At 44.9% G+C, this 24,097-nt stretch overlaps 2 protein-coding genes and 1 long non-coding RNA gene across 3 annotated transcripts in view; 2 read left to right on the forward strand and 1 right to left on the reverse strand.

Annotated features, from left to right (window-relative positions):
- SNTB1 (syntrophin beta 1) overlaps positions 1 to 21,112 on the forward strand; it is a 108,961-nt gene extending 87,849 nt beyond the window's left edge. The window contains exons 4-7 of the mRNA XM_083516768.1: positions 5,994 to 6,133; positions 14,216 to 14,412; positions 16,743 to 16,933; positions 18,014 to 21,112. Of these exons, the coding sequence (XP_083372894.1) occupies positions 5,994 to 6,133; positions 14,216 to 14,412; positions 16,743 to 16,933; positions 18,014 to 18,106 (621 nt within the window). The 3' untranslated portion in view covers positions 18,107 to 21,112. The remainder of the gene's footprint in view (positions 1 to 5,993; positions 6,134 to 14,215; positions 14,413 to 16,742; positions 16,934 to 18,013) is intronic.
- Positions 1 to 24,097, forward strand: part of LOC310713284 — a 326,468-nt gene that overhangs the window by 144,209 nt on the left and 158,162 nt on the right. The gene's annotated exons all lie outside the window — the stretch shown is intronic.
- Positions 21,585 to 24,097, reverse strand: part of MTBP (MDM2 binding protein) — a 31,829-nt gene continuing 29,316 nt past the window's right edge. The window contains exons 21-22 of the mRNA XM_083516649.1: positions 22,584 to 22,649; positions 21,585 to 21,950 (exon numbers count right to left, since the gene is read on the reverse strand). Coding sequence (XP_083372775.1) covers positions 21,912 to 21,950; positions 22,584 to 22,649 — 105 coding nt within the window. The 3' untranslated portion in view covers positions 21,585 to 21,911. The remainder of the gene's footprint in view (positions 21,951 to 22,583; positions 22,650 to 24,097) is intronic.

Consider the following 24,097-nt stretch of genomic DNA (forward strand, 5'->3'; position numbering starts at 1 on the left):
GTTCTGTTCTGCTTGTGAGCTTCCCATTGGCATCTTGGTTGGTCATTCTGGGAATGGGATGCTGAGAGAAGAAGAAGAGTTTGGATTTGATATCCCGCTTTATCACTACCTGAAGGAGTCTCAAAGCGGCTAACATTCTCCTTTCCCTTCCTCCCCCACAACAAACACTCTGTGAGGTGAGTGGGGCTGAGAGACTTCAGAGAAGTATGACTAGCCCAAGGTCACCCAGCAGCTGCATGTGGAGGAGCAGAGATGCGAACCCGGTTCCCCAGATTACGAGACTACCGCTCTTAACCACTGCACCACACTGGCTCTCATTCTTAAGCCAGTCATTCTAGACAGCATTGAACCAGGTGGTCCAATGGTCTGACTCCGAACAAGGGCAGTTTCCTGTGTTCCTAACGTGATCTGCGTGTCAGAGGAACACGGCTTTTCAGATCATGGAATACTGCAGCACTGTGTAGCAAAAATTCGGAAAACACCCAGAGAACTGGAGAGTCAAGTTAAAAGCATTAAACTTTAGAGCCTCCATTGCAGATAGCATGTAATTTCCTAATAGGATTTCGGTTTAAAGATTGACAGCCTTAGCAATCTTCCATCGTTCAGTAATCTGGAGGAAATAATGCTGTATTGGACTCCATCCGTTTGTGGTGTGCATATCTAATTTAAAACTCCACATAACTGTCAGGTAGGAGAAGATTAAAAATAAATAAAAAATCCTCCTGCTGCTACCTCACGTAGACTTGAGTTATAATGTCGAGAGTATCTAGCGTTTAGTTTGCAAGCAATGGTTTGTCTCAGATAATTGATTAAACCCAGTAGGAACGTAGATGCCGATTTTGGGGTTGTGATCTTGTCATCTCTCATAAGCCAAGCAGCAGAGAGAGATCCTGGCTGTGAGAGGTCTCCCCTAAAAACTCAGGAGAAAAATACAACAATAAAAAAAAAAAATATGTGCAATGAGATGCTGCCCTAGATGACGACAACAACAATTTTATTATTTATACCACACCCATCTGGCTGGGTTGCCCCAGCCACTCTGAGCGGCTCCTAGCAGAATAGTAAAAATGTGATAAAACATTGAACATTAGAAACTTCCCGAAACAGGGCTGCCTTCAGATGTCTTCTAAAAGTCAGATAGTTGTTTATTTCCTTGACGTCTGATGGGAGGGCGTTCCACAGGGAGGGCGCCACTACCGAGAAGGCCCTCTGCCTGGTTCCCTGTAACTTCGCTTCTCACAGTGAGGGAACCAGCAGAAGACCTTCGGAGGACAGTGTTTGGGGGTGGAGATGCTCCTTCAGGTATACTGGGCTGAGGCCATTTAGGGCTTTAAAGGTCAGCACCAACACTTTGAATTTTGCCCGGAAACAAACTGGGAGCCAATGTAGGTCTTTCAGGACCAGCGTTGTATGGTCTCAGCGGCCACTCCCAGTCACCAGTCCAGCTGCCGCATTCTGGATTAGTTGTACAGTGGTGCCTCGCAAGACGAAATTAATCCGTTCCGCGAGTCTCTTTGTCTTGCGGTTTTTTCGTCTTGTGAAGCACGGCTATTAGCGGCTTAGCGGCTATTAACGGCTTAGCGGCTTTAAGAAAAAGGAAACAAACCCGCAAGAAATCGCAAGACGTTTCGTCTTGCGAAGCAAGCCCATAGGGAAATTCGTCTTGCGGAACGACTCAAAAAACGGAAAACTCTTTCATCTTGCGCGTTTTTCGTCTTGCGAGGCATTCGTCTTGCGAGGTACCACTGTAGTTTCTGAGTCACCGTCAAAGGTAACCCCACGTAAAGCACATTGCAGTAGTCCAAGCGGGAGATAAGCAGAGCATGCACCACTCTGGCAAGACAGTGCACAGGTAGGTAGAGTTTTAGGTGATGTCCCAGACGGAGCCACCCTGGACGCAGAATTAACCTGTGCCTCCATGGACAGCTTTGAGTCCGAAATAACCAAAAGACTTCACCTAAAGCAGACTTCCCTCCTACATATTCCACCTTATGCCTAATTTAATGTGAATCTTCACTTTGCTTCCTTGCTGCCATTGGTTTCCTCGACTTGCTGCCATTTCATCATTACCTACCTCCCCCTGTTTGCTTTGGCTTCTTTCTCTTTTCTAGAGTAAGCCTAGACAATCATGGAAACCTAGACAATCAGGGATCACATAGTGTTTTTATGAAGTCACGATTCTTTGTAGACAGTCTGGTCCTGGTACATGACAATGTCGCTGCGGTTAAGTGAAGCTGGTTTAAGAGCGCTCAGCTTGGCGATACAAACAAATTTGGACCACTACTTCTTATCAATCAATCAATCAATCAATCATTGCAATTATGCATTTATCTGCTGCTGTCTTCCCTGAGCATTCAGACTCCTAGCACCCAAATGGACCCACAGCCCAGGCTGCACAATCTCTCCCCTTCCCCACCTTCAACTCGCACCTCTTGTTTCCGTTAGGTACTTCCAGCAGTTCCTATTGTGCCCTGCGGGGAATTTTGTATGCCTTGGCAAACGCCCAGATCTGATAGCGACACAAGCCTGCATTGTAGTGCTCATTGGGATCAGGAAGAGATTAGCAATGGAAATGTAGCCGTTCACTTCTTTTCATTTCCCTCTTGAAATAATTCTCCCAGTATTGCCTCCTTCGTCTGTGGCTGGGGTCAGAGGTATAGTGCGGCCCAATTTCCTGCCGCGTGGGATGTACCAACATCCTGTGCTTACGGCTGTCTGCTCTGATCAGCTCCACCGCTGGAAATCGCCTTGGTTTCAGTGAGTTCACAAATACAGCTCGGAGGGAGACAGGACACTGTAGATGTCGTGCGTTTCTGCATTGCAGTTTATTTTGCTTCGGCCAATCAAATTTCATTATTTTTGTATTCGGAATCGCCTCCTGCACTTGAATCAAGATTATCTACTTAAAATAAAAATAAAAATGTGGACGTTGTCATTAATCAACCAGCAAGAAAAGAAATAAAAATACATAGCCTAATATGTATTTTAACATCTGTCAAAACGGGGCCACTTCCACACTGTGCAGAGTATCCAAAGGAATTAGTTGCCTAGATGTGGGTGGCACTGTGGGTTAAACCACAGAGCCTAGGACTTGCTGATCAGAAGGTCGGCGGTTCGAATCCCCGCAACGGGGTGAGCTTCCGTTGCTCGGTCCCTGCTCCTGCCAACCTAGCAGTTCGAAAGCACGTCAAAGTGCAAGTAGATAAATAGGTACCACTCCAGCGGGAAGGTAAACGGCGTTTCCGTGAGCTGCTCTGCTTCGCCAGAAGTGGCTTAGTCATGCTGGCCACATGACCCAGAAGTTGTATGCCGGCTCCCTCGGCCAATAAAGCAAGATGAGCGCCGCAACCCCAGAGTCAGCCACAGCTGGACCTAATGGTCAGGGGTCCCTTTACCTTTACTAATGTCAGAAACTCACTCCAGGAATATGGAAAGTCTCTACTGGCAGCCTTTAAGCAGAGATGCCTCCTCATAGTAGCTTTAATTCTGCTGCCCCTATACTCTGAAATGGGAAAAGAGGAAACAAAGTTTAAAGCACTGGTTCAATTCTTTACCTGATGTGCTCACCTGAGGAGATCACTTCATGAAGATTTTTATTAGGCGCTTGTCCAGAATGTCAACTTTATTTTAAACCTAGGCTTTGTTTTTCCTTTTATATTATTTATTTGAAAACATATTTTATTTTCCTATACGTTAAAAAATCAATGCAAATTTGTTGAAAATAAAACAACCCATTTTCTTTCAAACAGGAGAACAAAACAAAAAATAATAATCAAAATTTCTCTTTTTTTTAAAGTTTCTATTCATAGCTGGTTTGTAAATCTAGTGAAACACGGATTTTTATATCCTGAAAACTAGCCTTTATGAAACATGAGACTTGTCCAAAGCCAACACACCCTTTGCTTAAATCTCACAGGCTGAATGCCTGGTGAAATTTTCAGCCTGCTGATACTGTGTAATTAGTTTAATAAAAAGGAATTATAATTGGAGTGGCCCTTTCCAATTAATGAAAAATACAGAATGGCTTTCCAAAGCAGGACTCTAATTTAATTTGAAAATTAGTTTGAAAATATGCTTTTAAACCATTTGGCAAAGTCTAGATTGCGTAAGTCACTTGATTTAAGAACAAAATGTGTGTCCCGCAAGAAACCTGGAGTTTAGAAAGAAAAACATGGCAGCAGCAGCTACTTTTTGAGTGATTTGCCCCGGGGGGGGGGATACTTTCCTTAAAGGTGGGATATGTATCACTCTAAGAGCAGTCAGTGGACAGTCCTCTAATTTGAAGGTCTGCCAGAGGATAGTCCTCTGCTTGAAGGCAATCTCTGTTTGGAGGGCTGTCTGGTCCAAGTCTGGTTTGAAGGTAAAGGATCATAAGAAGAGAGCAGAGGCCTTGTAGCTGCCCATAGCAAACCTGTTGGGTTGCCGGAACTCAGTGGTAGAGAACAAGCAGCAGATGCCTGGCATTTGCAGATCAGGCCGGGGTTCTTCCCTGTCTGAAATACTGGAGACCTTCTGCCTGTCAGGCTGGACAGTGCTGGTTAGACTCAAGTCTAATGTAGCTTCCCTTGTTGTACCTAGACCAGTGTTTTTCAACCACTGTTCCGTGGCACACTAGTGTGCCGCGAGATGTTGCCTGGTGTGCCGTGGGAAAAATTGAAAAATTCAAAATATATATTTTTTTTTAAAAAAAAATGTCAAATTTTCGCCCGCTATGCGGGCGCCGGACTGTGTCCACCCTATTTTCCATCCGTCCTGGGTGGAGATCAGATCGGATGGGATCGGATGAGAGCGGACAGGCGGTCCACTCTCATCCAATTCCCCGTAGAGAGCAGCGGGGCTCTGACATCTCCCTCTCCGCACACAGTGGTGGTGTGCCTCGTGATTTTTTTCATGAAACAAGTGTGCCTTGGGCCAAAAAAGGTTGAAAAACACTGACCTAGACTGCAGACTGCATATGCCGACAGGTCTTCCCTATTTTTCTGAGATGCACTTGTATTGAAATTATAGCAGTTCTGGATTTGCATCTATGCACACGACAATTTTACGCAAATTAGTGGGCTCTTGGGGAGCGAGTTCCCAAACCCCCCCCCAGGTGAAAATAATGACACATGACGCAATTATTAAGGTTAATGGGCTAAAACAGGCCACAACTTTATTGGTTACAGGCGATGAGTGGTATTGGCTTAGGCATTGGTCCTAACCGACTATATCCGACTCCAGTCCATCTGCTTGAAGTCTGGGAAGGGTTAACCACCAGTAGGGGGAGTCCTGCTGATGCACATCAACTAGGAACTCCCCCGGGGTCACCGATAGGGGGCGTGACTTAGGCCTTAACCTCCCTAGGCTTCAGACAGGGCCATGCCCCCCAGAATCCTTTAACAGACTACCCTTCAATATGTGGGGCAGGTGATGGCGCTACCTTCCCTCTACCATCTACAGAACAATACCAATGGCTAACTGTCAATACCCAGAAAGTTGTAGCGATTTGCTACGAGGTAGGCAAAAGCCAAGTGGCTGGTGCAAATTTGCCAACTGGAAAAATTCCTATCAGGCCCCTCAATGGTGACCAACCGAGGTCCATAGCAAGGTCAAAGAACGAAAACCTTATAGGGTGGGAAAACAGGAACAGCTGGCGGGCGGCAAAGAGGGAGATCCCTGGCTGCGTCCTGTGTTTATAGGGCAGGCCACACCCCTGAACCAGCTGATTGGCCAGCTAGGGGGTGACATGGCCGGTAATCCCCCCAATCGTGCGGGGCTGGCCTTCACCCACTGTGGAGGGGCCGTGAAGCCCGCAACCCCACGTCCTCCTTAACGTGGAAGTGGCTTAAATGACCGCTACTAGAGAAGTGATTAAATCAATGAACTCATTGCCTTGCTGGCAGCATGTGCCTCTTGTCACCCCCCCCCCCCATTTCAGACTAGCTGGCAACGGCAATCTTGACTTCTTTCCTTGCTGTCATTTCACAGGCTCCATTTCTTCTTTTCCTCCCCAGGTGCTGGGAGAGAACGAGAGGCATTGGAAAGCTGTGCTTGTTGTACTGACTGAGAAGGATCTCTTGATGTACGAGAGCATGCCACGGATCAAAGAGGCTTGGTTCAGTCCTCTTCATTCATACCCTCTGCTGGCTACCAGGTACCTTTGTTGATGTTTTGTCACTGCTTCCATAACTAGTGTCTGTGCACTGAGCCTTGAGATGCTGAGTCATGTTCACAGGCCACTCACTATCATCATCATCATCATCATCATCATCATTTATTTATACCCTGCCCATCTGGCTGGATTTCCCCAGCCACTCTGGGCGGCTCCCAACAAAATATTAAAAAGACAATAAAACTTCAGAAATTAAAAACTTCCCTAAACAGGGCTGCCTTCAGGTGTCTTCTGAAAGTCAGATAGCTAGTGGTTGATAAGCTCTGGCATCACAGAGAGCAAGCCAGACCCTCGTTTGGCATGTCTGATGTCACAGAGGACATAAACGCCAAGCTTATATATCTGAGTTTTTAACACTGCTTTGGACTACATTAGCAAGGCTGAGAGAGGGGGGGTCGGATGGGCAGTCCCCGACCTCCATACACACTGCCCGGGGAGGTCACTTCTGGCACAGCAGTTTGACTTCACTCTTGGAGGCTCACTCGATTGTCTCTTGAGACAGACAGATGCCAACAACAGTGACTCCCAGGGCCAATGGTCAGGGGTGATGGAAGTTGTAGTCCAGCAACATGTCAAGGGCACTTTGTTGGTGACCCTTGCTACAAGGCAAATCTGATGTTGAAGAAAACTGGTGATCTTTGCTTCTTCCAGTACACTGGCATTAGTTTGCCTGTCTTCCCAAGCAATGTGTAAAAATTTTCAGAGACACCCTTGATGGAATCCTTCAGGGAGTTGGGAGGTGGTGTTTAATTTGTATCTGGGGGTGGGGGTGGAGCAAAGGCCTTCTGTGAACCATGAATGCATATATGACGGCAAGCGGCAGGCTCTGCCTCCCTTTGTGCATGTCTTCAAATGCAGATCTGTGTGTATGCCCAGTGCTCTACATGGCCAGGTACCCTGGAAAGGCAGTGTTCCCTGTTGCATGGAGCGATGCCTATCACCTGTGTGACATCATTGCAGGGCATGCCTTTGCATACTTCTGCAGAGGCTGACCCTGTGTGTCCCTTGTCAATGCAGAGAATTTTGCCTTGTGTCAAAACGGTTTTCATAGCTCACGATTCCACTATTGGAAAAGAAGGAGAAGCCGAATTCTCCCCAGTCACCGTTTCTCTGTGCACTAAATGATTTTATAAGCCTGTAAGATTTGTTTTCTTTGGCTGGTACTCCATGTGTGCCTCGCTTTTGGAACCGGAATTTTGCGCTTTGATTCTGTAACGTTTAGTTCTGCTTGGGAGCATTATAATTTATTATTCCTGCTCGATTTCTGGAATTAATACTGCTGCCACCAAAGAGGCAGATCAGCCCTGGATATTGCCAAGCCCTCCAGAAACATTCCTGGTGTTGTATCACCCTTGCTTCTTTCTGCTGCCAGCTGTTTCCACCAGAGATGCAAGCCTGCAATAAGGAAGACATTTTCCCATTGGGATAGGAGATAACAGAGGAACAGCTGGTTACCACAGAGTGTCAGGAAGCAAGAACAAGTAGATGGATAAGGTGGGACAAAGGGAACATCACAAAGAGCTGGCTTTTGGCTTATGGGCACACTCTAAAGCAGACTTCCTCAACCTAGTACCCTAGAAGTTTTGGGCTGCAACTCCTATCAACAGGCCAGCTAGTAAGTTAAAAATAATGACTTGTGCAAGGCCACTTCATTTTTTTCCAGGCTGCTGGGGGTTACACTGGGATGCTTGCCACATTAGACACGTGAAGCGCAAATGAATTAAAATGTGCAGAAAAATTCAAGTGGGAACTTCAGCCAGTTGCTGGTTAGAATCATAGAATTGTAGAGTTGGAAGGGACTGTAAGAGTCATCTAGTTAAACTCCCTGCAATGCAGGGATCTCAGCTAAAGCATCCTGGACAGATGGCCACTCAACCTCTGCTTAAAAACCTCCAAGGAAGGAGAGTTCACAACCTCCTGAGGGAGACCATTCCACTGTCAAACGGGCTCTTACTATCAGAATTTTTTTCCTGATGTTTAGTCAGAATCTGCTTTCCTATAAATTGAAGCCATTGGTTTGGGTACTACGCTCCAGAGAAGGAGAAAACAAGCTTGTTCCCTCTTCCATGTAACAGCCCTTAAGATATTTGAAGGTGGCTATCCCATCTTGAGAGTCCCATGGACTGCAAGAAGATCAAACCTCTCCATTCTTAAAGAAATCAGCCCTGAGTGCTCACTGGAAGGACAGATCCTGAAGCTGAGGCTCCAATACTTTGGCCACCTCAGGAGAAGAGAAGACTCCCTGGGAAAGACCCTGATGTTGGGAAAGATGGAGGGCACAAGGAGAAGGGGACGACAGAGGACAAGATGGTTGGACAGTGTTCTTGAAGCTACCAGCATGAGTTTGACCAAACTGCAGGAGGCAGTGGAAGAAAGGAGTGACTGGCATGCTCTGGTCCATGGGGTCACGAAGAGCCAGACATGACTAAACGACTAAACAACAACAACAAAATCCCATCTCCTTTTACTCTCCTCTTTTCCAGGCTAAACATACTCAGCTCCTTCAACTGTTCCTCATAAGGCTTCTTGGTTCTTGGCCCACTTCTCAGTCCACGTTGCACCCCAAATGTTTCTGGGAGCCAGAGCCCAAACCACATCTGGCATAAAGCTTGATACCGGTTTACTGATAAAGATCATCGCAAATGTTTTCCATTATATCCAATCTGGTGCAGAGTAATGCGTTCGGCCAGTGTGAGGATTTCTACTTGCGCAATCAAACTCTCTCTCCCCCCCCCCCCACTGTATGCACTCTAAATCTGTTCTGGGGATTTTCCCAACCCTCCAGAGCAGATTTGGGGCATGCATGTTGTGTGTAGAATTGCATTGCACAAGTAGCAATCCTTGCACTAGTGGAACATGTTAGTTGAACACCATCCTGTTTCAGCATTCGAAACTCCCATTGTTCTAGGCACGTTTTGCGACAGGGAACTTCACTCATGTGAGCAGTTTCTGAGCTCTGGGCGCGGTCCTGCACCTAAGATTTCAGATTAAAACTGCCACTGCTGGAAGAAAAGGAGGACCTTTTTCTGCCTGTCCACTTCCAGCCACTCTCTTAAGGCTGGAGAAGAGACCCTCATAAGAATATTAGGGGGTGGGCAGGGAAAGCATGGCCTTGTTTTTTTGCAGTCTTCAGATGAGGACTAGACCATGTGAAAAATGAAGATTTTAGCTGCAGTTCATTCATTTTCATATGTGTGTGTGTTAACATATAATTTACAACAATTATTAGACATACTTTTATATCTTACGCAATTTTTTTGACTTCCATCAATCACACCTGAAAATTTTCCAATCTTTCCACTTAATTTACATTTCTTACTTTCACTATTACATTTAAATATCCCAACTAATGTCTCTCTTCTTTCTCTTCTTTGCAATATTTCATATATTTCTCCTTACAAAATTTATTGTAGTCCTACTAGCATAACTTATTTATTACAGTTGCTCTTCAAATAGTTTGTATATTTCTTATAATCTTCTGCAAATCTCTGGTCCCGCAGGTTTCAAGTCCCTCCTGTCATTTTATCCAATTCTGCGTAGTTCATTAATTTTGTCTGCCAATCTGCAGTTCATTCATTTTCAGCTTTGTATTCTTATCATAAAAAGCGTGCCTAGACATTCCGTTGCGGCGCCCATAACTTAGGTTTAAAGTGCCATTTAGCGCCTAGCTTTGATATCTCAGTTTCTAACACTGCCCAGTTCACCAAATGCATGGACCATTTCCTGGCTGAAGCCGTGAGGCTCTGAACACAGTCCAGTTAAAACACTGTGTGCTACCAAAGGTACTCTTTGTCTGAGCTTAGGGTATGCTCTCATGCGTCTAGCTTCGAGCCGGCCACATGTAGTGACAACTGCCAAGCTGTCGCTAGGCGAAACATTTCTCACGTATCGGAGGAGAGCAAATGGAGACAAGTGTGGAGGCAAGTGTTGGCCCCGGCTTGCAGAAGACTTAACCCGCCCAAATAAGTGTGGGATTCCTGCACTGCGAGGAAACAGCACAAGACACGAAGGTTCTCATGTTACAAGGCTGGCGAGTCGGCATGTTCCTGCTAGCAGTGGCGTGAGGCACTCTGTAGCCTCTCAGTGACCCCGAGTGAGTTAGTAAGGGCGTCTAGAACACCCAATCCCTTCTTTGTACTGGCAGGAGGGTTATCTTAGGACAGCCACTCAGGGAATGACAACTAAATTGCCACAAGCGTGCAGCTGTTTGTGTCAGAGCGACGGTGCACCAACACACAAAAATGGAAGTGCTTAGGAGCACAGCAAGCTGCCTTGCTGGAGGTATTTTAGCAGAGGTTGGGTGGCCATCCGCCATGGATGCTTTCGTTGCGATTCCTGCCTTGCGGGGGTTGGACTAGATGGCCCTTGGCACCCCTTCCATTTCTACAGTTCTGTGATTCTATGAGTCACATAGAGCAGCGCACGGAAACGCCATTTACCTTCCCCCTGGAGTGGTACCTATTTATGTACTTGCACTTTGATGTGCTTTCAAACTGCTAGGTTGGCAGGAGCAGGGACCGAGCAACGGGAGCTCACCCCTTTGCGGGGATTCGAACCACCGACCTTCTGATCGGCAAGTCCTAGGCTCTGTGGTTTAACCCACAGCGCCACCTGCATCCCTTGCCTTTCCCCTACCCTGAAGCTATTTGCATTTCTAAACACCAGTCTGTACCTCAAATCTAGCTGGACGATCCAGGCTGCAGGTAAGCTTGAAAAAGAATAGCGAGTTTCACCATCACGATGTGAATCCTCTGCAAGTTGCAATACTTGAGGAACTGAGGACTCCTTGCCAATTCCAGCGTGGGCTGATCTGATCCCAGACTAGTGTATGAATTGAAACTCGGTTATCCCTTAGATCCATTAGCGGTTCCCAATTGGTGGTCCGTGGACTGGCTGCTATATAAACAAGCAGATCAGTGATTCCTAACACTCTGGTTGTTTTGACAGCATTCTCGGCTTAAAAAAAAAAGGGGAACCAAAAGGCATTTCAAAAGTGTGTTGCAAGAGAGAATACTTTCAGGAATGCAGTGTCTTGAGTGACAATATTCCGATGCAGATTTAGTTGTGGGTTTAAAATGTGCTCAGGTTAATGCAGAAATGTGGGGGGTGGGGGTGGGGTGAGAGACACATGCAGAGAGGACATGGGCAGGAAATGGACTTATTCCATCCTTATCAAGCTTTAAGCATGAGCCATGGGTCTACATCTCCTTGAGTCCCATCAGGGGGAAAAGGGGGGGGGACAGTGGTACCTCAGGTTACAGACGCTTCAGGTTACAGACTCCGCTAACCCAGAAATAGTACCTCTGGTTAAGAACTTTGCTTCAGGATGAGAACAGAAATCGTGCTCCGGCGGCGCGACAGGAGCAGGAGGCCCCATTAGCTAAAGTGGTACCCCAGGTTAAGAACAGTTTGAGGTTAAGAACGGACCTCCGGAACGAATTAAGTACTTAACCCAAGGTACCACTGTATAAGTAAATATATAATAATAATAATAATAATAATAATAATAATAATAATAATAATAATAATAATAAATGTTTCTTCTTGATCCCCATATTCCTGCAACTCTACAAGTCTATGATACTCAACATGCTGGAAAAAGCTGCGTTTGTTTTGGATTTTTAGCTCTCCTGTGCCCTCTGCTGGGAAGTGCCGGTCCTTGAATGCACACACCCAGGGCACTGTTGAGATGGACCTTTTACCTGGCAAAGCCTCTCCATCTGTCTAATCTTCAGGTGAACTCTCTCACCGAGAGCTGAAAGCTCTGAGCTCATACAGTTCCCTGCAGTATATCAATTGTTCATCAACTTCTGAATGGCCCTGCTTGTTGAAGGGTTAAAAAAAACCCCAAAAAGCACTGCTACATGAGTAACAAGTGTTTTGGGTTTCTCTCATGCTACTAAACCCATGTGCAAAAATGCCTTGTGGCTTTCCCCCCTTATCTTCTGAATGCAACATCAACTGCTTTTAATTGGACCACTAAAGAAACATGAGTCCAAATGATTCTTTGGCTGTCTTTTCTCCTGCTGATCCTTTCCTTCCTTTTATCTTCTTCTTCTAACATCAGCACGTGATAAAGTATGTTGAAAATGAGCTGGATTCTAGGATTCTGTGTTATAAATCAAGCACTGCCAGGAGTTGTTTCTGTTTGTTTTCCAGTGTATTTCTTATCAAGAAACAATTTGGTGTGCCACGAGAACATTTTTATTCTTCAAGTGTGGCTCAGAGAAATAAGTTTGAGAACCACTGTATTAAACTAGTGTTTTATGTGAACACACATCAGGCTGGTACCTCCTGCCCTGCTTCTGCTACAGTGTTGATGAAGCAAGAGTATCTGGAGAACAGGATGATGCCAGACTTAGAAAAGCCTTTGGTCAGACTCGTCTTACATACTTCTGCTCAAAGAGCTCAAGGGACAATTATTGCAATTACTTTCTGTAATGAGCTGGCCTCTCTCTGTTTCTGCAGAGCTGAAGCCCAATAGTGTCAGATTTGCAAATGAATTCTGACCCAGGGAGCAGTTGCGGGCTCCCTTTCCTTGGAAGGCTTGAAGAAAAGGAACAGGAGGTATGAGGCACACATTGAGGGTGGTCAGCCAGCTGGCTGAGAGGCCGAGCTGGTTCCTCAGAGCAGTTTCCGCCGTGAGCCTATCAAATTTGAACCAAGATGTGGCAAAGGTTTGCGGCTCCCAGTTTCCCTTTGAGTATAGACAGCTGCAAATGCTGTTAAGAGGTGTAAGAAAAGGAAAGAAATCACACTTTCATGGTAGACCTCCCTTTGGATTTTTGTTGTGACCTGGCTAGGCCCGCACACATATCCTCTGTAACAGAAGGGCTATGGCATTTGAGGGAACCCTTCTCGTATTGACTTGCCTACCACAGAACCGCAGTTGAGCAACAGAACATTCTGGGCCATCTTCTGTCCTCAAAGGTGTGTATGGCTGTGTCTCTTACCCTGTAGAAACCCTCAGACTTTGTGACTTGCAGCCCCGGATGGGAGGCTTCCTTACTAAATCTAGGCAATTAGTTAGAGACCTCAGTTGGTAGAGATGAAACCTGTCTGTTCAAAGGGTGCTATGGTGGAAACAGTGTCTGAGAGCCCTGTGGTCTGGAGTCACGCTTTTAAGTTTACTTATTAAAATTACCTACGTGAGTTTGTGATGACGCAGTCAGTCAGATTGCAGAACAATTAGCAAACTCTTTGGATTAGTTAGCATATTATTCAGGAAGAAAGTCGATGTTCCCATTCCATGTTGACAAAGCTAAACAAGATTAAATCACGCCTCAGAAGTTCAGACCAGCACCTTTCCTAACAGTCCTGTCACTTGTTGTTGTTGTTTAGTCGTGTCCGACTCTTCGTGACCCCATGGACCAGAGCACACCAGGCACTCCTGTCTTCCACTGCCTCCCACAGTTTGGTCAAACTCATGCTGGTAGCTTCAAGAATACTGTCCAACCATCTCGTCCTCTGTCATCCCCTTCTCCTTGTGCCCTCCATCTTTCCCAACATCAGGGTCTTTTCCAGGGAGTCTTCTCTTCTCATGAGGTGGCCAAAGTATTGGAGCCTCAGCTTCGGGATCTGTCCTTCCAGTGAGCACTCAGGGCTGATTTCCTTAAGAATGGATAGGTTTGATCTTCTTGCAGTCCGTGGGACTCTCAAGAGTCTCCTCCAGCACCATAATTCAAAAGCATCAATTCTTCGGCGATCAGCCTTCTTTTTGGTCCAGCTCTCACTTCCATACATCACTACTGGCTTTAACTATATGGACCTTTGTGGGCAAGGTGATGTCACTATCAACTTCCAAGTTCAATGGCGCTCCAGGAAATGCTTGCTTCTCATCTAATCGTTTCACCACCTTTAGATAAGTGTCACAGCTTTTGCAAGGAAACCTTGAATAATATACTTTGATCCGATCTCGTCTGCTTGATGCAACCTCCAGTTTAAGTGAAATTGAATTATATAGCAGATACTGCAACTGGGATCTTCTGCATTCCAAGCAGGGAATCTACTATTGTGAAACCCTCCCTCTAACGCCAACTTCTTGTTTCGTTCATTCCCCTTTAGGTTGGTACATTCAGGACCCGGGAAAGGCTCCCCCCAGGCCGGGATGGATTTGTCCTTTGCTACCCGTACGGGTACGCGGCAAGGAATCGAAAGCCATCTCTTCAGGACAGAGACCAGCAGGGACCTCTCGCTGTGGACGCGGAGCATAGTTCAGGGTTGCCACAACGCTGCGGAACTCTCAATGGAAATCACTACCGGTGAGCCAAAGCCATAGGGCCACAGTCGGCAACTATCCTTTGAACTAGGGGTAGGGAACCTACGGCTCCCCAGCAGCCATGCCCCCTAGGTGGGAGAAGAGGGCACCATATTTCTTACCTCTGGTCTGTTTGCTGTCCAAAATGGCCAAGGGGTGCTGAAGGTCCCTTTGTCTGCTATATCCAGGAGTGAGCAAAACAAAGGGTTCTCTCACAATGTACAGTGCCTCGGGTTACAGACGCTTCAGGTTAGACTCCGCTAACCCAGAAATAGTACCTCGGGTTAAGAACTTTGCTTCAGGATGAGAATGAGCTATGGTGGCTCATTTACCAGAAAGAATGTATTTAGCATTAACTCTGGAAGTGTATACAGTGGTACCTCGGGTTACATACGCTTCAGGTTACATACGCTTCAGGTTACAGACTCTGCTAACCCAGAAATAGTACCTCGGGTTAAGAACTTTGCTTCAGGATGAGAACAGAAATTGCGCGGCGGCAGCAGCGGGAAACCTCATTAGCTAAAGTGATACCTCAGGTTAATAACAGTTTCAGGTTAAGAACGGACCTCCAGAACGAATAAAGTTCTTAACCCGAAGTACCACTGTACAGTGGTGCCCCGCAAGACGAATGCCTCGCAAGATGGAAAACCCACTAGACGAAAGGGTTTTTCGTTTTTGAGCTGCTTTGCAAGACGATTTTCCCTATGGGCTTGCTTTGCAAGACGAAAACGTCTTGCGAGTGTTCCGATTTTTTTCCGCTCCCCCCCCTTTTTCTAAGCCGCTAAGCCGCTAATAGCCTTTTAGCCGCTAATCCGCTAAGCCTTTAATAGCCGCTAAACCGCTAATAGTGCTAATCCGCTAAGCCGCTAATAGGGTTGCTTCGCAAGACGAAAAAACTGCTAGACGAAGAGACTCGCGGAACGGATTAATTTCGTCTTGCGAGGCACCACTGTATGCTGCTATTTGCACTAGGGAGAAGTGTGTTTTGAGAGCCTTTTGCTCTGTTCACGCAGAGCTGAATTATATAATCGAGGAGAACCCTTGAGTTCAGGAGTTCTGCTGCAAGCCACAGAGGCTGGGCTTATGGGGTGGGCTCCCAGACCCGCAGTTGCCATAAGGAAGACTACAATACGATATGATAACCTTTATTGTCATTGTCCCATACAACAAAATTGGAAAAATCTACATCAGGCATTCAAAAACCAACAAGCCTGCTATCCCAACTATCCCAGCCTGCTTAGCCCCCTAAAAACTCTGATACCCCATAATTGAATACAATATACTCACAGAGACTACCTTAAAGGTAAAGGGAGCCCTGACCGTTAGGTCCAGTCGTGGCCGACTCTGGGGTTGCGGCGCTCCTCTCGCTTTATTGGCCAAGGGAGCCGGGATACAGCTTCCAGGTCATGTGGCCAGCATGACTAAGCTGCTTCTGGAGAACCAGAGCAGCACACGGAAACGCCGTTTTCGTTCCCGCCGGAGCGGTACCTATTTATCTACTTGCACTTTGAGGTGCTTTTGAACTGCTAGGTTGGCAGGAGCAGGGACCAAGCAACGGGAGCTCACCCCGTCACGGGGATTCAAACCAACCTTCTGACTGGCAAGTCCTAGGCTCTGTGGTTTAACCCACAGTGCCGCTCGTGTCCCCTAAGAGACTACCTTACACTGTGTTTAAAACCAAAATCGCATTTGGATAGAAACTGTTTCTCAGGCGGCTAGTCCTAGTCTTTATAACCCTGTACCTTCTTCCAGAAGGCAGAAGCTGAAAGAGATCATTTCCGGGGTGTGCACTATCCTGCGCTATCTCTGCAGCTTTCTTATGACACCTGGAAGCATAGATTTGATCCAAGGTGGGAAGAGTGCACCCAATTATTCTCTCTGCAGTCTTTACAACCTTGGACAGCGTTGTTTTTGCCCTGACTGTGTAGTTCACTGACCAGGTGGTTCCTGGTTTGTGTCCCAGCTATTGTGAGCCAAGGCGCCTGTCACAGAAATCGTGCCTGGCTAGGACCAATTTGCAGGTTCAGAGAGCCTATTAACCCCCCATGCTTTTAATTATTACTATTATATACAGCTGCAGTTGGTATTACTTCCTGCCTTCCAGGTATCTTCTCAGCTCCTGCTGATGCTCAGCCACGTATGCTGAAATATTAGTGCTACGCTGTTTTCCCGCTTGCAGTCATCGGAGCCTGTTTTCAGTTGTCATGGAGCCAATTAGTTCCCTATCCCCAAGCTTCTCTGCAAGCTAGAACCAAAATATTCAAAAGCCTTCAAATAGGCTTGTGACTCCCCACCCATTAACTATTACCAATTCCTGTGTCTTTTTCCCTTCAGCTTGCACCTACAAAAGCCAGGAATGCCGTCTGACCATTCATTACGAACACGGATTCTCCCTCGCAGCTGAACCCCAAGATGGTGCCTTCCCCAAAACCATTCTACAGTTTCCCTACGAGAAGCTAAAAATGTCCTCGGACGATGGGATTCGGATGCTTTACTTAGACTTTGGAGGAAAGGAAGGAGAACTTGTAAGATTTTTATTTTTGTATTTCCCCCGCGTTGCCGTGAATATAGGTTGTTGTCGTTTGTAGCAACTGATCCTTCGATACAACGTTTTGTTACTGGGTGACAGTGATTGTGCAGCACTGTGCTGCGAATTAGGTGCTTAAGAATTTGGAAAGTCTTTGAAAAAGCAGGTGTCATGTCACAATTCCTAGAAATCAGGAGACAGCTCCTTGCAGGCCTGAAGGTAGATAGGCAAGGCTATGTGTACGCTACAGGTTTTTTTAAAGATGAAGTTTCTGATCCTGGGCAACACAAATTTTGCAGCAAGAATATCTGCCGCTTGTATAAAATATACAAAACCAAATACGCACAGCTTTCGCTTGATTGAAGTATTTATAGGCCTACCATATAGCAAAGTAATTTAAGTCACAGGTTTAATGTGCATTACCATTGCACAGGGCCAGTGAACAACCTAGAGGGAGAAACGATGGAGCTTGACTGCAAAGTTCCCATTATCTTTTCCTGGAAAATGAACGGCGATAGCTCAGCTAGGGGAATCCCATTTCTAAGCACACACTCATTTTCAGCTTAGGACAATTCATCTCCTCTTTATCCATAGTCAGATGGGCAAATGCTCCCACAAAGGGTAGGAGTCAATGTCCTATTCCTTTACTTTGAAACTGGCTACTGGAGGTGCACCTAAGGTTAGCTTCTCCCCCACCACCTTGCTCCAACTACCGAAAGATCAGCAAAAACAAGGATCAGCTGCATAGTTGGGAGAGAGAAGAGCTACATTTGACATCTCCAGCCGTTGCTTTGCAGAATTGCTTTTTTGCAGCCCTATGGACCACCTGTCTGATTTAGCCTGCTGCATAAGTCACCTTCAAAGTGATGCTTTCATTCTAGTTTTGAGCTTACTGTGAGGATACTGATAACTTCCCTCCCCCATACGATCAAAAATAAAATTGTGGGTTGCATCAAAAGATCCCATTTCTGCTTACGGAACCATTCGTTTTGTTAGCAAGGCACCTTCGGATGCAACCCAGATTTCCTTCTGTGTACATCCTTTATTGAGTCATACTTCTTCTCTCTTATGATTTCAGCAACTGGACCTTCACTCTTGTCCAAAGCCAATTGTGTTCATCATTCATTCATTCCTTTCGGCCAAGATTACAAGACTTGGGTTGGTAGCATAAGCACAGTCTGAAGGAAGAACGGAGAAGCTGCCTGCACAATCTAAATGGCAAGAGACATCTCGGCAACAGCAGAAGCTGCTAGGGATATATATATATAAATATTCTGCACAGGAGCAATGCCCACGTTTGGACCAGCTACAAAAACAGAGCACAGAAAGGAGGAAGAGTTGCCGAGACGTTCAAGAGCAGGACATTTGCTTCGACTAACACACTGCAGGGGAAACAAAACTGATTGCTTGTAAATAAAGGAAATAAATAAATAAATAATTGAAGGAGTAAATAGCTTAATACTACAGCGTGGCATTTCCAGTATACATAACTGTGCCCGTAGCAGTGCTAAGAGAGCAGTGGTTTTCAAACTGGGCTCTGAGAAACTGTGGGATGCCTCAGTTAGAAAATCAGCAATGCGAGAACAGCTCCCCTGAAGTCTACCATTTTCCCTGGCGTCGCCCAGCCGCAGTGGAGCAACGGTCAACTTTGGGGTGCCCCTCTCTGTTTATGTAGCATGACAACTGCTCCCCACAGATGGGGCTGGCAGTCTTTGTGGACTGATAAAAGTGTGTCCCAAAACACCCCAGAAATCTGCAGTCCATTGTGGGTAAGGAGAATCGGTTGAACACAAATGTGGGCAGGGATTCTGAGAGTATGCAGTTTGGAAACCGCTGATGAGTGAAAATAAGGGCTAGGCAGATAGACAGAAGATCTGGCGAAAAGTTGTCAAGGTCTTGTGCATCCGTGGACTTTGTATCTGCCGAGCCATCTTTCCGTTTTCAGAAAACTCCACTTTCCTGCCATGAATGCACCAGCCAGAGTAGTTTGCTTATCCAGACAAAGGTGGAAATGGTTTGGAAATATAGTTCTCTGTGAACATTGCACGAAAGGGCACTATTCCCAGGTGGAGAGGTCAGACTGCGGCAGCGTTGCCAAGCCAGACCAGAGCAGGAGGAAACCTCAGAATTGTCCTTAGGTACTGTAGCTTAAGGGTTACAATGATCACATGTAACATTCGGCTGTAGAAGCCGCTGTGCCCGTTTAGTTAATAAATCCCAAGATAACTCGTAAAATGGAGTTGCTCAGTTAACAGTAGTAACTTGTGGTGAGATAAACAGTCTATATGAAATTATGTGATGCATTTCAAATCGTTTTACTCTAAAGACATTGAAGGCAGCGAAGATCCTTCTGGAAGAATTCTAAGATGGGGAGGCTCATTTTGAATTGAGCTTCGGCTAAAGGTCCTTCAGTAGTGATGCTTTTGCTGACAGGCTTCCCATGAGCCAAGGAACAAGGGAAAGGTTCTTTAATTCCTTCCTTCCCAGCAAGAAACTTTGGCAACCCTATATTATTGCCATTTCACTCCCATTTGCTGGCTTCTTGACCCAAGTATAGATCCGAACAGCTGTGGTGTAAGAACACCAGCAGCACTCGGGAGCAACCAATCGCCATGGCAAAGTACTGTTTTATTGGGCTGGAGCAGACCCAGGGAAGCGGGTGGACTTAATTCAGTAATGACTAACTTGTCCATCGATGTCAATGGGTCTCCTCTGAGTATGGCTTGGTTGGATACGACCCACAAAGAATCCTGCTTGAATGCAGTCCTCCAAAAGCATCAACACTAAAACCCTATCTTGTACACACACACACAAAGAGGCAGAAAATGTGATCGGGAGACCCTGAGCTGGTGGCTTTCAGTATAACAATTATCCTTATTATTCATGCTTCCTGGAACACTGCTCATTTTTTCGATGTTGATTCCTTCTGACAGACAAAAGGGAGCTCAGTTGTGTTTCGTTTTAATTGTGTTCCCTGGAAGTGGGGCACGACAACTAAATCTCTTTTTAGAGTTATTTTTGTACATGGGGGAAAATACATTGTTTTATATACAGAAGATACCAAGCGGGATCCGTATTACGGTGCAGATCTTAACCATGGCTAACGGAGCAAATGTTGCTAAGCACATCATGCACTTAACTTCATCCAGAACTGAGCCTTAAGCCAGAGTTTCCTAACCAGGGTTTGAAGCTAATAATAAAACCCTGGTTATAGAGTATTTGCTTGGTATTAATAACAGCTATGCCTGGTACTGGTGTAATTCTTAATGATGGTAAATGCAGGCATGGTGCAGGCAGAGGATGGAAAGTACTGAAGCCCTTGAGATGGGAGGGATATGATAATAGCGGTCTTCCAAAAAGAGATCTAACACACAACCCCTTTCTGTCAATGTAGTATTTCCCTGATCTAGAGCCCCATGTCCCACTCCAGTGCACACAGAAGACTCTATGAGCTTCCATGTTTCACTTGAATGGACTTAGGAGTGGAATGCATCCAGGGGTAGGTCTCGTTCCTGCATTTAAAGCATAGGAACACCTTTGCAGGTAAGAGATCTCTGTAAGTGGAATAAGGGTGTCCATGTCAGTTGAAGGATGATAGAGGGATATGTGAGGCTGGGCTGAATTTTTTTCCTTTTGTGAAAACTAAAGGAACATGCAGATATACAGATGGAGAGCCATCAATCCATGCACTTGCCAACGTCATGCAAAATACAAGTTCTTCGTTCAATACAAATGAAATTGCAAAGGGAGAGCGTTTGTGGATTTGAATGACAGAAAATAACCCAGAATTACTGTGTATTGTAGGGAAAGTAAATGCATGTGTAAATTATACTGTCCCTAAACACTTTTTTAAAAAAATCACTGGAATGTTATAGATATACCTGCATTGTAAATAATCAGAAGTTATCTATTAGTTATCAATTAATAAATAACACAATATGTCATGTAATTTACGGTGCTCAGATTACAATATAAAGAATAAGCGAATAATTCGCAAAGAGAAAAAAATGTTATATATTTATAGACAAATTAAATACAGATTTTGGATCGACTCATATTTGGTTGGAGTTGATAGAACGAATTATACGGCGCTACTCAAGATTTGTAAGAATTTAGTTTAAAATATTTATATTTTAGAGGAAAAATGCTATATTTAATAAAAAATTCATTTACTGGAGCTTTTGTGGGGTTATAATTTACATGGCAAGAACAGAATGCTTTGAGAAAGCATTATAGTTACATTCAGTGACGCTAGCTTGATTAACCCCAATGGAATTTCTACAACTGAGTTTTGGCTTGATAGAAGCAATTATTCTAGCTAAGTCTCCTTTTACAATTATCTCCCTTGAATCTTCTGAAACTGGTTGAAACTTATTGTGCACATCTTTGCTTTGACAGAGGCATTCTGGTTCATCTATGGGGGGTTAGCAGTCAGGTCTAGAGGAAGAATATTCCTCCTGGCGGGCTTTTGGTTCAGGGTTTTTCAACAAAAACCACTGTTCTTGACACTTAATTTGTTATCAAGCGCAAGAGGGTTTTGTCTATCTTGTAAAACTTTTATGGCTAGTTGGTTAACCACAATGAAGGTACTGACAGAGTTATGCGTCTAGTAAATCAGGCAAACAGGAAAAGAAGATAACACTGTCAACCACTTAGAAACCTGGTTTTTATTTTCTAAATAAAAAAGCTGTACAAGCCACATATAAAAAAAAGCATAGAAGATTTGATTGTATTATTTATACAGTTTGAAATAATAAATGTGTGTGTGTGTATATACACACAGAGAGAGATATATACACATAAGGCTCAATTCAAAGCCATTTTTTAAATGTCAGAGATCTTTGAGGGTATTACACTGCAGGAATCACTGGTTTTAGGGACTTCCACAACGTAACAAGGCACTCCCACGCTGTCCACTTAATGTGCTGTGCTTGCTCAAAATTGCCATCCTGGAATAGCAATGGTTTTAGCAGCTGTCATTTCTCCTTGCTCTTGTCTAAAACCCATTCAATGACCTGTAAACAAATCCCAAGAAATGCAATTAGAATTAAAAATGAACATAAAGGTGTACCGTATTTTTTGCACCATAACACTCACTTTTTTCCTCCTAGAAAGTAAGGGGAAATGTCTGTGCGTGTTATGGAGGGAATGCCTACGGGTGGCATGCCTACGGATTTTCCTCCTCTAAAAACTATGTGCGTGTTATGGTTGGGTGCGTGTTATAGAGTGAAAAATACGGTAATTAAGAGGTGTAAAATGATGCAATACAGAAATGTTGAATCTAATTAATACTGGGGCGGTTCTTTATAATTCAAGGATCTTAAAACACACACACACACACACACACACACACACACACACACGATAGCCAACAACTATTACCAAACTCTGAATTCTCAAAAAAAAAAAAAGGCAGATATTCTGCTGGGCAAACAAACCATTTTACAGGTCACATTCCACAAATTAATACTAAGGGGACAATTTGGTCATCTTACAGACTCATCCAGCAGCCCAATGAAGCCACTATTTGAGGCAATTCAATCTAGATAATCCTGAGAACCACTTTGATAAGCCAAGCCAAGCCTCAGTATGATTTGTAATATTCTCCAGTACAGAAAACATAATCTGGACACGTAAGAGTGTCTCACCTGTTTAACATTGCTGGTTGCAGCTTTCTTCATTTCATCAAATAGTCCCCTAGATGTTTTCAGATCCTAAATAAGAGCCATATTGCATCACAAGCGGAAAACTTAATGGATCGCAGTGTTAGATTTAAGGTTAACAAGAAGGAATAGATGTATTAATATTCTGGAAAACAAAGCACTACAGTAACACCAAAATGCATAAACTTTAATGGATGACAGCTGGCCTGTAGTTCATAAAAGCTTATGCCATAATAAATGAGTTACTTTTTAAGGAGATACAAGCCTCTGATTTTTTTTACTGCAAAGAGACTTAACACAGCTATCCCACTGGAAATGGCAACAAATGGTAGTAAAAGCTGTACTGAACATCTCCAAATTTTGATATTCCACAGCCAAACAAACTAGTAAAATTAAACCCCCCAATGCTCAGTGTTTTTATTTATTTTTACTCCCCTGGCTACCGAGTCCTTTTAGCATATTTTTGAGTCTTGTCTTTGCACTCCTCTCATTTGTCTACATTGCTACTGAACCCAATTTGCTATTTCAACCCCCAGATTTTGTGTGTGAGCATTCCTGAAATCATTGTGCCAGGTGAGGTGTTGCGATGCTTAATTAAAATCACATGGGTCACCCATGCAATGAAACGGTAGCATGGGCTAATGGGGCAGAGCGGGGTAGCATGGGCTAATGGAGCAGAGTGGGGCTGAGGACCGTTAGAGCACAGGTGGAGGAAAATGGCACAGAGGATAGTACAGTGGTGCCCCACAAGACGAATGCCTCGCAAGACGGAAAACTCGCTAGACGAAAGAGTTTTCCATTTTGGAGGTGCTTTGCAAAACGAATCTCCTATGGGCTTGCTTCGCAAGACGAAAATGTCTTGCGAGTTCCTGCGGGTTTTTTCCCCTCCCCCCCTTTTTCTAAGCCACTAAGCCGCTTATCAGCTGATCCGATAAACTGATAAGCCGCTAAAAGCCGCTAATAGCGCTAATCCACTAATTAGTCAATGGGCTTGCTTCGCAAGACGAAAAAACCGCTAGACAAAGAGAATCACAGAACGGATTCTTTTCGTCTTGCAAGGCACCACTGTATTCAACCAATGTGAATTTGATTGCAGCAAGTGCCCAGAAACGGCCACTTTAATAGAATGAAAAAGGACACCAAACAAGGCACTTTGGCTCATCCCTATCAGAAGTGCATAATAGTCTTAATTTCAGGGTCCTTCCAACTCTACAATTCTATGTTTCTAAGTCAGTAAAAAGAAAGCCAGTTTGAGGGCAGAATACTGTACTTTTCTAAGACTTGGTTCTTTTCTTTAAAAATAATGCTTAAAAGTGGGGTTCGTCTTATACATGGATAGTCCAGAGGGTGGATGCTTGACTGGTTGCTGCTGTGGCTGTCAGCGGCTATTGGGCTTGTTATTGGTTGATAGGCTGGTGTTGATAGGCTGACGCTGTGGCAATTGGGCGGGCGATTGGTAGATTCTGCTGGCGAGGGACAGATGATGAGAGGCAGATTTT

The sequence above is a fragment of the Podarcis liolepis genome, assembly GCF_965112155.1.
Source record: "Podarcis liolepis genome assembly, chromosome: 8".
In the NCBI taxonomy this organism is placed as follows: Eukaryota; Metazoa; Chordata; class Lepidosauria; order Squamata; family Lacertidae; genus Podarcis; species Podarcis liolepis.